The sequence below is a fragment of the Crassostrea angulata genome, chromosome 7 (assembly GCF_025612915.1).
Source record: "Crassostrea angulata isolate pt1a10 chromosome 7, ASM2561291v2, whole genome shotgun sequence".
NCBI lineage: Eukaryota > Metazoa > Mollusca > Bivalvia > Ostreida > Ostreidae > Magallana > Magallana angulata.
The window spans coordinates 7,730,499-7,744,714 of NC_069117.1; the positions used below are offsets into that span (position 1 = coordinate 7,730,499).

General features: G+C 34.4%; 2 protein-coding genes across 2 annotated transcripts in view; both read left to right on the forward strand.

The window, feature by feature from the left end:
• LOC128193143 (uncharacterized) overlaps positions 1 to 13,790 on the forward strand; it is a 78,763-nt gene extending 64,973 nt beyond the window's left edge. The window contains exons 4-7 of the mRNA XM_052866420.1: positions 9,270 to 9,439; positions 10,155 to 10,295; positions 10,392 to 10,554; positions 12,707 to 13,790. Coding sequence (XP_052722380.1) covers positions 9,270 to 9,439; positions 10,155 to 10,295; positions 10,392 to 10,554; positions 12,707 to 12,906 — 674 coding nt within the window. The 3' untranslated portion in view covers positions 12,907 to 13,790. The remainder of the gene's footprint in view (positions 1 to 9,269; positions 9,440 to 10,154; positions 10,296 to 10,391; positions 10,555 to 12,706) is intronic.
• Positions 543 to 2,679, forward strand: LOC128193142 (trichohyalin-like). The gene has a single exon (XM_052866419.1). The coding sequence runs from the start codon at positions 726 to 728 to the stop codon at positions 2,640 to 2,642; it is 1,917 nt and encodes a 638-aa protein (XP_052722379.1). The 5' UTR covers positions 543 to 725; the 3' UTR covers positions 2,643 to 2,679.
• Positions 13,791 to 14,216: the final 426 nt, after the last annotated feature.

Here is a 14,216-nt window from a genome sequence, read left to right on the forward strand (position 1 = left end):
TAATCGTTAGGATTACATTGCATGCGCTCTTTCACTTCTTTCAACATGTCGCTCAATAAACGTTTCACAAAACCGCTATCTGATTTCTGGGGGAAAGGTCGAAAGCTGACCGTATATACATTTTGTTTCACTTTAAATTTGCGAGATTGTCGCCCCCTGTCTAATCTAACGTTGTAAAAGTCAGAAACCACTTTTTTCTTAACAGCTTTTCTGACCGCTTTTTTTTTCTTTAAAAGTTTTAAATTTTCATCGATCAATCGCTTTCTTTTATATCTCAACAAACGAGATTTATTCAACAAAATGCTTTCGTCTACATTCATCTCTCTCGCTTTCAAGGGAAGGATCCAAAATGAAAAAAATATTTAATAATGCTATAGTTATATTCATCAAAACATGTTTACGAACTCATATCAAGGTCGCTAGACAGCTACGTCAGAGTATTTTTTACCATAAACTAGGTCACACAGCTGTCTAGGTCACACAGCTGTTGTTTACGATCAAGGTCGCTAGACAGCTACGTCAGAGTATTGTTTACCATAAACTAGGTCACACAGCTGTCTAGGTCACACAGCTGTTGTTTACGTCGCAGCTACATTGACTCCAAACACGTACACAGAGCTAGCGAGGTCACACAGGTGTTGTTTACGTCGCAGCTGCATTGACTCAAGTCACGTACACGGAGGGTATATAACACAGCGTTTCTCTTCAGTTCCTCACACCATTGAATGGACATCCTTCAGAACCTTATAGTAGAAAAAATCAGAGAGAAATTCAGCAACATGGCAGAGGAAAAGAAAATCAAAGAAGAGCCAAAAGAAGAAGAAATGGTTCAGATTGAACCAGACAGGCAGTTTTTGGGATTCTCATTCGCCGGGAAAAAAGAAAAAGAAGAAAAACCAGATTTTCTTCTAAAGCCTCCCAGAAATGATGGCGGAGAAACTTACTTAGACATACTGAAAAGAGAAAAGCAGGAAGACAAGGAATTCTACAAAATGATTGTCATCCAGGAAAAAAGAAGACTGGCTAAAAACCCTCACTTAGTGACAGGAACCTTTGGACCCGGAACAGGCACAAAATCCCTCTACGACAAAATACAAGACCTGCTCAAGGATTACTATTACCCAGAAAACGAGTTCAACAGGCTGAAATTGGACGTCATTCTAGCAGAAAAAATGAAGGAAGAGGCTGAAGCAGAACTACAACAGAAAATAGACGTGGAAACGGAACTGCAGATCACCAAAGAAGAACTACAAAAGGTCATCAAAGAAAATCAAAAAGCCACTAAGAAAATTCAGGATTTGAAAGAAGAAGTCGCAGAGCAAGAAAAAGAAATTGAAGAACAAGAAAAAGAAAATGACGAACAGGATAAAGAAATAGACAAACTGGAAGAAGAAGTCGAAAACCTGCAAGAAAAAATCCACAAACTAGAAAAAGCTCCTCCCCTATTCTTCTCCGAGGAAGAGTACAAAAAACTAAAAACCTTCAATTGGATAATAGAAAACGAACTAGAGAGAGCAGAAATGAAAAAAGCTGAACTGGAAGAAAAACTGACCGAAAAAGAAAACGAACTGCAGGAATTGAAGGACAATCTCCAAGAAAACAGAGAAATAATGAAACGCATGGAATGCGAAATGGAAACTTGGATCGACTTCGATTACGTACAAAAATCCAAGGAATTGGAGAAAAAACTGGATGAAAAAGAAAAAGAACTGCAGGAATTGAAGTACAATCTCCAAGAAAACAGAGAAATAATGAAACGCATGGAAATCGAAATCGAATCTCCATACATCGATTACGTAAAAAAATCCATGGAAATGGAGAAAAAACTGGCTGAAAAAGAAAAAGAACTCCAACAAAAGGATGACTACATAACTCGCATGGAAGCCAATTTGTTCACTTATATGGACAGCAATGCTAAACAATTCCAAGATAAAGAAACAGTCCTGGATAAAAAAATGACAGAAAAAGAAAAAGACCTCAAAGAATACAAAGAACATGTCAAAGAAATGGAAAATATCAACCAGAAAATGAAAGATGAAGTACAAGCCACTCCCTTATACGATACCTCAGAAGCCGCAACTTTCATCCGAGAAATTCAACGGAAAGCTGATGAACAAATCCAAAAAGCTAAAGAAAAATTGGCCCTCATGGAAGCAGAAGTCGACGCACTCAAGATGGACAACACAGAAAACGTCAAAATATTCGCAGAAATACTGGACCAAATCCTCCCCCACATCAAGGATATGACAGAAACTTTCAACGAAGCCGACGAATGGGTGAAAGCAGCAGCCACAGGACAAGAAAGAGAAGCATGGAGCATCTATGTCGAACCCAAAATAGCCACGGAAGAAAAATTCAAAAGTCTCAAGGAACTCTTCACCGAACATTGCAAAAAATTCTGCTTCGTCAGAAACGGAAGAACCCACAATATCAGCGGGGAAATTCAGCTGAAAAAACCACTCAACATCAAAGAACTCAACAAACTCCTGGGACCAAACATCTATCTGAACGGAGGACCGAAGGAACAAGCCACTGAAAAATGGTCCATGGCCGCGAAGTTCAACGACAATGATTATTTCTCGATCTTCTTCACGGATCAAGCCCTCAAAGGCGGAGAAACATCATGTGAAATCAGGAAATAAACGTGTTCCGAGTGAAAAAAAATTGTTCTTTATTAACATTTTTCTCCTTTAAACACTGTATATATGTTCATTTGTTCATTTATTTGCTTTGAATTCAATAAAATTTGACTTGTTCTGTCTATACTGCCTTTGTTTACCTTTATTCAGACGCCATTTTGGATTTGACCTAAATAATATTCGACGCCATTTTGGATTTGACCTCACTTGACCCCCCTATCTAGGCGCCTTATACTACTTATGATCTATTGGACCTAAAGACACAAATGTTGTCCAAGGCCAAAAGCAGAGGAATAAGTCTGAGTTGAAGTGGCAACCAATCATTTATGTTGCACAGCCCTTTGGCTACCTCAATTTTCAATCCTACACATTTGTAAGACCAGTTGAATTAAATTTGCATTCTTTTTGCTAGACTTTTTGTTGGTAAGAACTATATAAAAGAATATTAATAATGGAATATTAATTATTCTGTTTATTAGAAAGTGACGAAATCTGCAGATCAAGTCACATTTTTCATAAGTTTTAAAAGTAGAATCAAGTTAAAAGAAGCATGCCAGAGGACCCAGGTTCAAACCCAAGCAGAGGCAACAACTAGCTGTCTCTGTTACATTTGGCACCCATGTTGGGACCTGGGTAATCCCTGGCGGTTAAGAGAAGTCGTCTCCAGAATAAATTTGCCCCACAGGCATTGTCACGACAGCCGTCGTGACTTTTCAGTCAAACACAACAAGATTCGATTTTTATTTACAATTTTTTTATTTAAGATGAAGACCAAACAAATATACACAATATATACACATCATGAGCAATAAAATTTGAAGTTCTATGTTGTCCCAAGTCTCCAGCACAGGCACGTTAAATAGGTCATCCTGAGCAAATGGACTGGAGATGAGTATGTCTGGCATGGCGTGAGACAGTGGCGGACAGGTATTGCCATGGCGATGGACTGCCAGAAACTGGATAAGGACCTTAATAAATTAAACAATAAACATAATTAGGGCCCCGCAAGGATTTGCGGGTGCTCTATAGTAATCACTCTGTCCGTCCGTCCTTCTGTCCGTCCGTCCGTCTGTCACTCTTCCGTCCACAAATTTCCTGTTTTTTTCTAATAACTTTTTTTATGGTTGCCCAATCAAGTTCAAATTTGGTATGGTAGTTCAGTAGGCAGAAATACATATTTTGATGCTAAGTTTGGTTCTCTATGTCTTCTGGTTTGGAGCTGGGGTGGTGGGGTAGATTCCTAACTATGCATAAGAAGAATGGGCAAAGAGAGATAACTGCTGAGAATGAATGGGCAAAGAGAGATAACTGCTGAGAATGTTACCATTGTATACATGGAAGGCTGTGCAATATTTGTCCTTTGGGATTAATTAACCTTCCACAGGAAGAAAATCCTAAGCTTTATCTTTATCTGTCACATTGAGATTAATTACTGCACTGCCTGTGTCTGCAAATGAACTTTGTTTTGAAGTTAAGGTCAATTTTGAATGATGTGTAGTATTGTGTACATTCTTTGAAATATGGATTTGAAATATAATATTCATATTTTTTTTGGTTAAAATACCGTACACAATGATTTATGATAGTTTTATTGAATAGAGGCAAAGCCTAGGTATCATTGCATTGGTATCAATTCTTTGTTTTTTTAACAAATTTTATTTCATCCCATGTTAACCCACTTTATCCCGTGGATATGACTCATTGGATATTTTTTTGATATTCCACAGTTGTGACTTTACAATGGGATTTGCCTAGGCATAATGAAGTAAAAATAATGTAGAGTTTTATAAACAGTGTAAACATTGATTGCGGTGTATAAAATATGGGATAAATAGAATCTCATGATTTGTAGTATAATATGATTTTTATCCAACTTGTGTGTTTTATCCCCTCACTAAGGCTCAAGAAAAAAACACTTTAATTGTTGGATGAAAATCATATCCAACTACAAATCACGAGATCCTATATATTCCAGTTCTTTACATCTTCTGCCGGGCATTTATTTTTCATCATTGTTAATATAAAGAGGATGGAATTCAAAGTTTTTTTCACTTCTCTATATTAATTGTCATAGCGGGGCCCTTCCTGACTGGTCAGTTTTCTAGTTTGAGTTACATTCATATCTGAGTATAAAGCACACACTCTCGCCACATGACCCGCAGGAACACACTCGAGCAAACACCAATGTTTAACAGTTCTACCTCATAAAACCAGTATATCAAACAGTAACAAAAAATACTTAATATAAACTCCTCAGTAATGTAGAAAGACTAGGCCATAGTTAAATTACAAAGTATAAAATAGTACAACTTATCCCTAGTAGGAGAAAGGGTTACTCAAACCTTTGCTGCCCATACCTGTCATGTAGAAAACGTGGCCACTGTCTGCCAGGTCTGCATTGTGGCAGTTTAAATAAGGTAATTAAACAATAGAAATAGAACTTACCAATACAGTAGCTGAGTCCCTGTCCAGAGAGGTACTTTACGGGTATAAAAACTAGTAACACAAAAAGGTTTAAGAGGTTACTTACAGGATATTAATCCATAAAAATATAACAATAGATACTGATTCGTGACAGGCATTGGCACTGTGAAGAGTTAAGGACGACTCTTTCCTAGGAGGGGGGCAGTGAGGTAGAGTCAGGTATATGGCATTCCTACTAGATCTGGCTACTGGGTTAACTCTATAGCTCGATCGGTTACTAAGAGTGCTGAAATGGCGTGCCAGAGGACCAGAATTCAAACCCCAGCAGAGGCAACATTTGTCTCTGTTACAGATATAGTAAATGGAGTGACTATAATAATCATGTCTACCTCTGACCAATGGGACAGCAAAGTGTAAACTATATTCTGTTTATACAAGCACAACATGTCTTGCATGTATTGACTACTAACTGAGTATTTATTAGGCTTCTTTGTACAACAGATCAGTCGATAAATCTTTTATTCTTTTACTTTAAAATCAACCAGTTAGTTGGAATTTTAATTAAAAAATTATTTTAAATAGTTTTGGTCTATGCAGCCAAAATAAGTTTTAAATAAACAACTGTAAGTCCTCCTTGATAGGAGAACATGTAATAAAAACTTATAAATTGTGGTAAAACAGATATCAAACCCAGTGATACCTTGTCAAAAATGCTTAAAATTAAATGGAAAATCTGAAAAAAAAAAATTCAATCCTTGAAATATTTTGATAACCTTTCTCATAGTTTCGGGTTATTCCCACCTGAAGTCCAGATAATATTGGTGTGATTATATAATAAGAAAAAGAACTAGATACGACCTCGTTACGATTAACGAGTAGGTCTTCCGTCCGATTTTTTTTAGTTTAAATGATACCATGAAATATCGATACAATCGATAAAATTACCCCCCCCCCCCCAAATTTGAAGATAAAAAAAAACCTAATTACGTCAAACATGGGCCTGACGATGACTTTTTCAAACCGATAATGTAGAGATCAACAACTTTGATTTTATAATGCATAACAACATATTTATCGTTTTCAAGTTATTCGTAATAGACTTTACGAGTCTCTTGGTCCCTAATTAAAGGGGCCAGCCCCTTTTTTTAGATTAAATTAGATAGAACTTTTGATTTTCTACTACTTTTGTTCTATATGTCTTAACAGAATATCAACTGATAAAAAGATACCGATCAAAACATATGAAAATTTTGATTCGAAATTTGTACCCCATTTTCGTGCCTACGCGAGCTCCAAGGAATAGCGCCACTGGTGCAAAACAACTAAATAGTGCACAACTGCAAACCATGCTCTACCTATCCTGAAAATTTCAAAGTCATATCTCTTATAGTTTCTGAGATCAGCCCTGCACAAAATTAGTCGTAAAAAATTACAAAATCGACCGTAAATCCGGACCGGAAGTGACGACGACAAAAAATTCAAAAACATATAAAATTCAGATAATGTCCCATCATCTGTGAAAATATTGTTGAGATCGGTTAAGTAGTTTTGGAGAAATCGCGTGCACAAAATTCCCCACTGTTCAAGCAATTATTAACATTATTTAGACATGGCCTTTCTATTTATGTCCTTTACGTGGCATTAACACACTCTCACGTCTATGAATTAAGTGTTTTTGATGGCACTCTCTGCATGGTTAATGAAATTCGTACGTGCGAACCCAAAGGTGCGTTCCAATCCCACATCAGACAACATTATTCAACTTATTGTCTACCACTCTTAAACGCCACGCACATAACGATTTCTGTAGACGATTGTGCAGGATTTGGTATCACTAGATACGACCTCGTTACGAGTAACGAGTAGGTCTTCCGTCCGATTTTTTTTAGTTTAAATGATACCATGAAATATCGATACAATTGATAAAATTACCCCCCCCCCCCCCAAATTTGAAGATAAAAAATAAAAACCCTAATTACGTCAAACATGGGCCTGACGATGTCTTTTTCAAACCGATAATGTAGAGATCAACAACTTTGATTTTATAATGCATAACAACATATTTATCGTTTTCAAGTTATTCGTAATAGAATTTACGAGTCTCTTGGTCCCTAATTAAAGGTGCCAGCCCCTTTTTCTTGATTTAATTGGATAGAACTTTTGATTTTCTACTACTTTTGTTCTATATGTCTTAACAGATTATCAACTGATAAAAAGATACCGATCAAAACATATAAAAATTTTGATTCAAAATTTGCACCCCATTTTCGTGCCTACGCGAGCTCCAATGAATAGCGCCACTGGTGCAAAACAACTAAATAGTGCACAACTGCAAACCATGCTCTACCTATCCTGAAAATTTCAAAGTCATATCTCTTATAGTTTCTGAGATCAGTCCTGCACAAAATTAGTCGTAAAAAATAACAAAATCGACCGTAAATCCGGACCGGAAGTGACGACGACAAAAAATTCAAAAACATATAAAATTCAGATAATGTCCCATCATCTGTGAAAATATTGTTGAGATCGGTTAAGTAGTTTTGGAGAAATCGCGTGCACAAAATTTGGAGAGAAAAAATAATAATAAACAGTACGAAAACAATAAGGTCTTCCGTTGGAAACGGAAGACCTTAATTATTTGACAGTTACACTACATGTAGGTACTAGTATTTTACTGTGTTGCAAAAAAGTTTACTGTGACGCTTGTATACAGTAAATCGGCCCACCAATAGATGTGATCAAAGATTAATCAGGATACTTAGTTTGCTGAATGAAATATTATTGCCAAATAATATGTTTTATGTCATCATTGTATCGTTAATTCTATTTTTAGAAAATTCTAATTTAAGTTCCGGTTTTTATTGGTTATTTTTAGCTAATCTGTCCATCATGTATCTATTTATAAATGCCTGTGCTTGTACCTTGTCATTAGCCAATGAAATGAGAGTATTTCGATCACGTGTATATAACTTTTGTTTTAAACTCAAGTGTGAGAAAGACGTGTTTCCGTAATCTAAGATATTGATCGCTTTGTAAAGTTTAACCCACCACCATCCCCTTCTAACCGTCCAAATAATTTTATAATTTAAAACAGTCATAATAGCTTGTGCCAATATCAGAAATCCATTCTAATGTGTACATTGTGTGCATCATGGTTTTATTAGATTTATGGCAGAACTTTGTATATGCCACCTTAATTTTTTACATGTTTATATTAAGGGAGATCACCCTGCCATTGTTGTTTACTATTTTTGGTTATATTTTACTGGGTGATCTCAATATTTGTTCAGGTGTTTTTTAACTAATAAGGGAGATCCCACAGTACCTGTTTCATAAGTCATTTTAATAAGTTTAAGTATTGACTTTGTCAGGGATCTCCCTGTTTGTGATGTGGTTTATTTGTACAAGTTTTGATTCGTCATTAATAAATGACATTATTTCGTCAATGACCATTTAGTTGTTTTTTAAGGTAAAAAATTAACAAGCTGCAGTTCATACATAGAACGAAAGATTTAAGTCTATTAATGGAATAAGCTTTAATGGTAACTGTTAAGATCAATGCATGGGCATAAAGGACTTTATGGTCAAATATCTGCCCCCGATTTCAACCAATTTTTAAATAGTAGCGTTCAAAACTCAAATCTTCATAAATCATTGTACAGAGGATGCCTATCACTTCAAATTTTATTTTAGTCATCAATGCTTATTTGCTGTTTATCTATGATATCACAAAAATGACCTAATTCCTGCAAATTTGCAAACAAATAAAAATATTCGCATTTTTGCTTTATATTTTGCATTCGGAAGTGTAAAGCGCAGTTCTCAAGTACGAGATTATCATATGTTTTTCTTCAGATAGTTATTATACACATTATTACTAAAAAATAGTACTTGAGGAAGCCTGCGCTCGATATTTCCCAGTCGAAAAACCATCGAAAAACACCAATATTTTGCTACAAAACATCAATTTATCAAAATAAGGCAGTATTCATGACGTCATTTCTACATTATGACGTCGCTGTGGGGATAACCTTTTACACCCTTATTTTCAATATGATTTTAACTATCTTTTACCTTATTTTTAAAAATTTATAAAACTTTGATTTTGGGGGCAAAAAATGCATAATACCGCACATAGTCCGTTTTTCTGTAAAGAAATCTATAGTATTGAAACCAAATGTTTCCTCTTATTATTTTTTTTTAAAGATTTATACATTATCCTGTTCCTTGTTGTGGTGGTGATTGCTGTCATCTTTGCATCCCAAAAACTCCTGCTTTATAGACAATCTTCTCATACAGCTGATAGAACAGTCTACCCGGTAGAGGCACCATCGATGAGGTCAGGTCCAAACCAGAGAGTAGGAGGACAGGAAGTGGTATGAGTGTTCTATCACTTTGTCAGATAACTCTGCTGTTTTCAGATTCTTGAAAAAAGATAATGTTATTTAACATAGAGTTTTTATGTTCAAAACAGGTTGACCCAATTTGTTTTTATTTTATCAATAGTTTTCAGTAAATGTCAAATATCGTAAGTTTTAGAAACTCCAATATCAATTATTATCTTTTTTTCTGATCAATAACAGTAGAAAACATCTTCACGATTTAAATAATCAAATTAAGATTAGATCGTTTGATCATGCAATCACATAAGGTCTCACTTAACACAATAAGTACCATTTTAGATATCCAGTTAGATTCTTGATAGCAAGGTTTGCTAATGGTTCAAATCTTAAATTATTTTGGGTCATTAAGACAATTTAATGCAATCACATGTCACAAGGTAATATGTCCCAAAAACCTTTTTCATAAATTTTCATTATAATCTTAAGCAGCACAAAATCACTGAAAGTTTAGGACTACTAACAAAAACTTGCCAGTGAGCATCTGCCTGACTATATCTAATAGGTCATTCAGTTGTGACAATCTAATGGGTTCCTCTAGATCCTTGTGTAGCATTTTACAAGAAGAAATCGAAAGATAAGATTTTAATCAGATTGAATTTTGGGCAGATTGTTGACTTGATATATAGTTTATAGTTAATTGATCATGTTGAACCTAGTACTTACTATTGATAATATGTGCGCCTTTCAGTCTGGCGCTGAACTTCTTGCAAAAGTTTCTAGCAAAAAAGTGGAGAAAGGGATTGGTGTTATTAGCTTACACTCCTCTACTCAGGAGTTCCATCAGAACCTTTTGAGAGTAGTTCCTAAACCCCATTCTCTGCCTATGCAGGTAATGAAATAGATATTTTACATGTTTGTTGGGTGGATTTTCAATGCTTATTTTTTTCAAATTAAACTGTTCTTTGAAAATAATTATATTTTACAGACCTATCTGATTGAAAAACAAGAGGATTTACTGAAAATAAAGCCATACAAGGTAACCATTGTTTTTGTGGACTTCAACGAAAGAAACATTATTCTGGAAAATCCTGACACTGAGGGTGGAGATTGTAGGAGACTAACAACAGAGATTTTTCTTTTGAGTAAATGTAAGTCTTCAGTATAACTATCTTGAACTAAGACTGATTCTCAACTTACCGTACCAAACGTATTAGGTGTCTATCTGACCTTCTGTCTATCATCAGGATCTGTAAATTTTTCTGTCTATTCAACTTTTTCTTCAGAACCACAAATTTTAACCAAACTTGGCAGAAAACATCTATTGATGAAAAGTTGCATTTGTGACAATAGACTTTTGTTACCATATTGTCAAATGCATTTGGAATTAAATTCAATTAGAAAGTATGTGCTTGAAATTAATGAGAGAGTATCCAAGTGTATCCAGAGTCAATACACTCTTTGTTTATTCATATAAGGTATAACATTTTTCAATGAAAAAAAGAACTATTATAATAAAGAAGATAACTAGAATGATGATGTCTAGTTATCCTGACATACTAAAGGTACAAGAATAAGCATGCTACAATTTGTAATATTGAAATGCAAACATCATGCTGTTGTTTACATGTAAGTTTGAGACCAGTAATAATTAAAGTTGTATTTGAGGCAAGATAGTATAGATAGGGATGCAAATAAGAAAAATAAATTACTCATTATTCAAATGAGGCATTGGTCTCTTGTTATTTACTCATTATTCAAGTGAGGTATTTGCCTCTTGTTATTATAATTGCTTTGCTATAGTTAGGTGTTGGCTCACCAAGATGAAGGCAGGGAGAGCTTTTGGTATACCCTTGGTGTTGGGATCCTGTTAATTTTTTGAAGCAGGCTCCTATATAAGTTATTACTGGTTCTAACGTTACCAGACTCGCATGGATGGTGCATCTGGGCATACTTAAGGACTAAATAGAATTGGATGCTTAATCTGAGCCATAAACTTCAGATGCTGGAGGAGGTAAGTTTTTTGGAGCAGGTTTAAGTATTTGGAACAGGTGCCCTTTGATGGCCGCATATGTAAATTATTACTGGACCAGGTCCTTTCTTCACCAAACATAGTTACGTGGATGGTACATCATATGATACTGATCAACCTGGGGCTTCAATGCTGAATCTGAGCCTTAGGTTTTGGATGCTTGAGGAAATTTTGATTTTTGGAGAAGGTTAAAGTCTTTGATGTCCATATCTTAGTTATAACTGGTCTTATTTCAGGGAATGTGGATGGATGATGCATCTTGTAATACTAATGCTCTTGACAGGCTTGGATTCCAAATCTTACACAGTTTAGGATGCTGCTGTTAAAGTTTTTCGAGCAGGTCACATATCATGGAAAACTTATTCAAACTTGCATGGTTAATTTATCTATGTGAACGAATTAAAGATTTAGCATAAGATACAGACTGTGATCTTGATTGGTTTAAGATTTTAGAGCAACTCAAAGTGTATTATAATCTTGGAGATGGTTACATATTGAAGTAAATCCTGATTATACCCCATTCAGATGTGGTATTCAGTTTATGATATAAATCTGATCTTGATTATAAAAGATGTTAAGAAAACGTGGTCCTTCAGACTCCTTCCTCAATTCAAAATTGCTTTATAGATGTGATTGTTGATATATTATAATATCTTATAATTATAATACATCATATTAAGTTATTTAAGGAATGAATTTAATCTAATTTTTAACTATGTTATATGATTTAACATAATTTGGGCAGTTTTGGCTTTTTTAACCACAAAGCGATTTATAAAAAAAAGCGTAAACTGTCCCAACTTATGTTATACTTGTATAACATAGTTTGAAATTAAATTTATTCCTTATGATTTAATTTTCTACTACTAAAATCAGAATAAATTTACATTTTCCAGTGCCTTTGCCTGTGATAACACTACGTATTGATTTTGTACTATATAACCCATAACTTCAAATGACGCCAAATTGAGGCGCCAGTGGGGTTTGCTTATTTATATTTAAACATTTAATCGTACGATGGCTTGAAATTATATAAATATAAGTAATAAGGAATCTATCTTAGAATTTTATGAGGTGATAATTTCAGTTGGGGGGTGATCAAATCTATCCTAAAGCTCTTCGGGCTTTATTGCCCCAACCAATATTATCACCTCATAATACTCAAAGAATGATTATACCTCATTTGGGTCAGCTCTGTTTTCTTTGATTATAGTGTACATACTAGTGTTTTTTTGTGATAAATTAAAAAAAGCATACATTTGTTTGTTTAGGTGATGTGTTTGTGGTTTACTGCAAAGATAGAGACTCCCAGTCTCTGCCGCCAAATCAACTTTACAACACCAAGCTGCATTCAATTAAACAGCAGCCAATACTGTCCAAACTGAGTAAAGAAAACAGAGTGTTTTCTGTTAATAAAGCTTTACTTCCCCAACAAGCACAGCTTTTGGAGAACTGTTTCAAACTACTGTAAATTTGCTAATTGTGCTGTGGATTAAAAAAAATATAAATAATAATTTTGATTATTGTGATTTTGTGTTGTGAATTTTTTTATTCATATCATGTTGATTTTTATGATGAAAGTTATTTTTGGATGGAGGACTGCACCAAGTATAAAAGTAGCTTATAATGTTGTGACCAGGAAATAATTTTTTTTATGTAATAAATAAATATTTCCCTAAGATCTTATTCATATTGCTTTTGAAACTTATGATTAATTTTTTCCTTTTCTGTAAAGATAGTTTGTGGGTAATCAAAGCTCCATATAGGTTATTATACAATCATTAAAAGGGCATGGTCACGATTTTGGTCATATTTTATTTTTCTGTTTTTATTATTTACAATGCTTTATATATGCATTTCTAATGATCAAGAAAAAAAAATTGGGTGCCCGTCGATGAGTTTTTAGCAAGATACGGGGCTCACAATTCTTCGTCATGTAAACAAGGCTAGTGCCCTGTTTTTGTTTACATAGGTTTAATATACCAGTAAAAATCTTTTCCAAGATGATTTGTCTGTACTCTTATTCATTTTAAGCATAAATAAACAGTTCCTAACAATCAACATATTCATTTCAGGTCCAAAACTGGAATTTTCACTTCAACATTCAAAATGTAAACATAAGCTTTGTTTACATAGCAAGGGATGGTAAGCTCTGTAACTCGCTTCTGACTCAACAAATGACACTCAAATTTTGGTTGATTACTAAAAATGCCTTACTGAAACATTATAAACATTTAAAGTGAAAAAATAATTTTTGACCAAAATCTTGACCATGCCCCTTTAAATGAATTCTAATTGATACAATTTCTTTAGAAGTTTGATACTTTGAAATAAATGCAGAGAATAAATTGCTGATATGTGCGTATTTTTTTTCCCAACAGTAACTAACTTTTTTGCTTCGAAATGGTCCAAACTTATGGAATATGCTTTTCAAACAGCTTTTCATGTGTTGAGAATTCAGTGACATTGTACAGTTTGGCTTCAAAGCTTCAAACTCATAATTACATAATAAAAGGAAGCTGTATAACAAGTTGCGAGGGGTAAAATGTTTTTGATTCGTCCGTCAGTCAGTGACCCCTAACCAATAATGGGGCCCCAAGAGGGGTTCAAAGTTTAACATAGATATATTTAGGGAAAATGTTTAAAAATCTTCTTTAGAACTACAATGCATAAATTTGTGTTATTCATCATCAATATGTTTACTCTATTTAACGCGACATCTGATTGGTTCTAGAAATCACGTGACATGGCAATAAAATTTCATATTCCCCTGTCATCGTC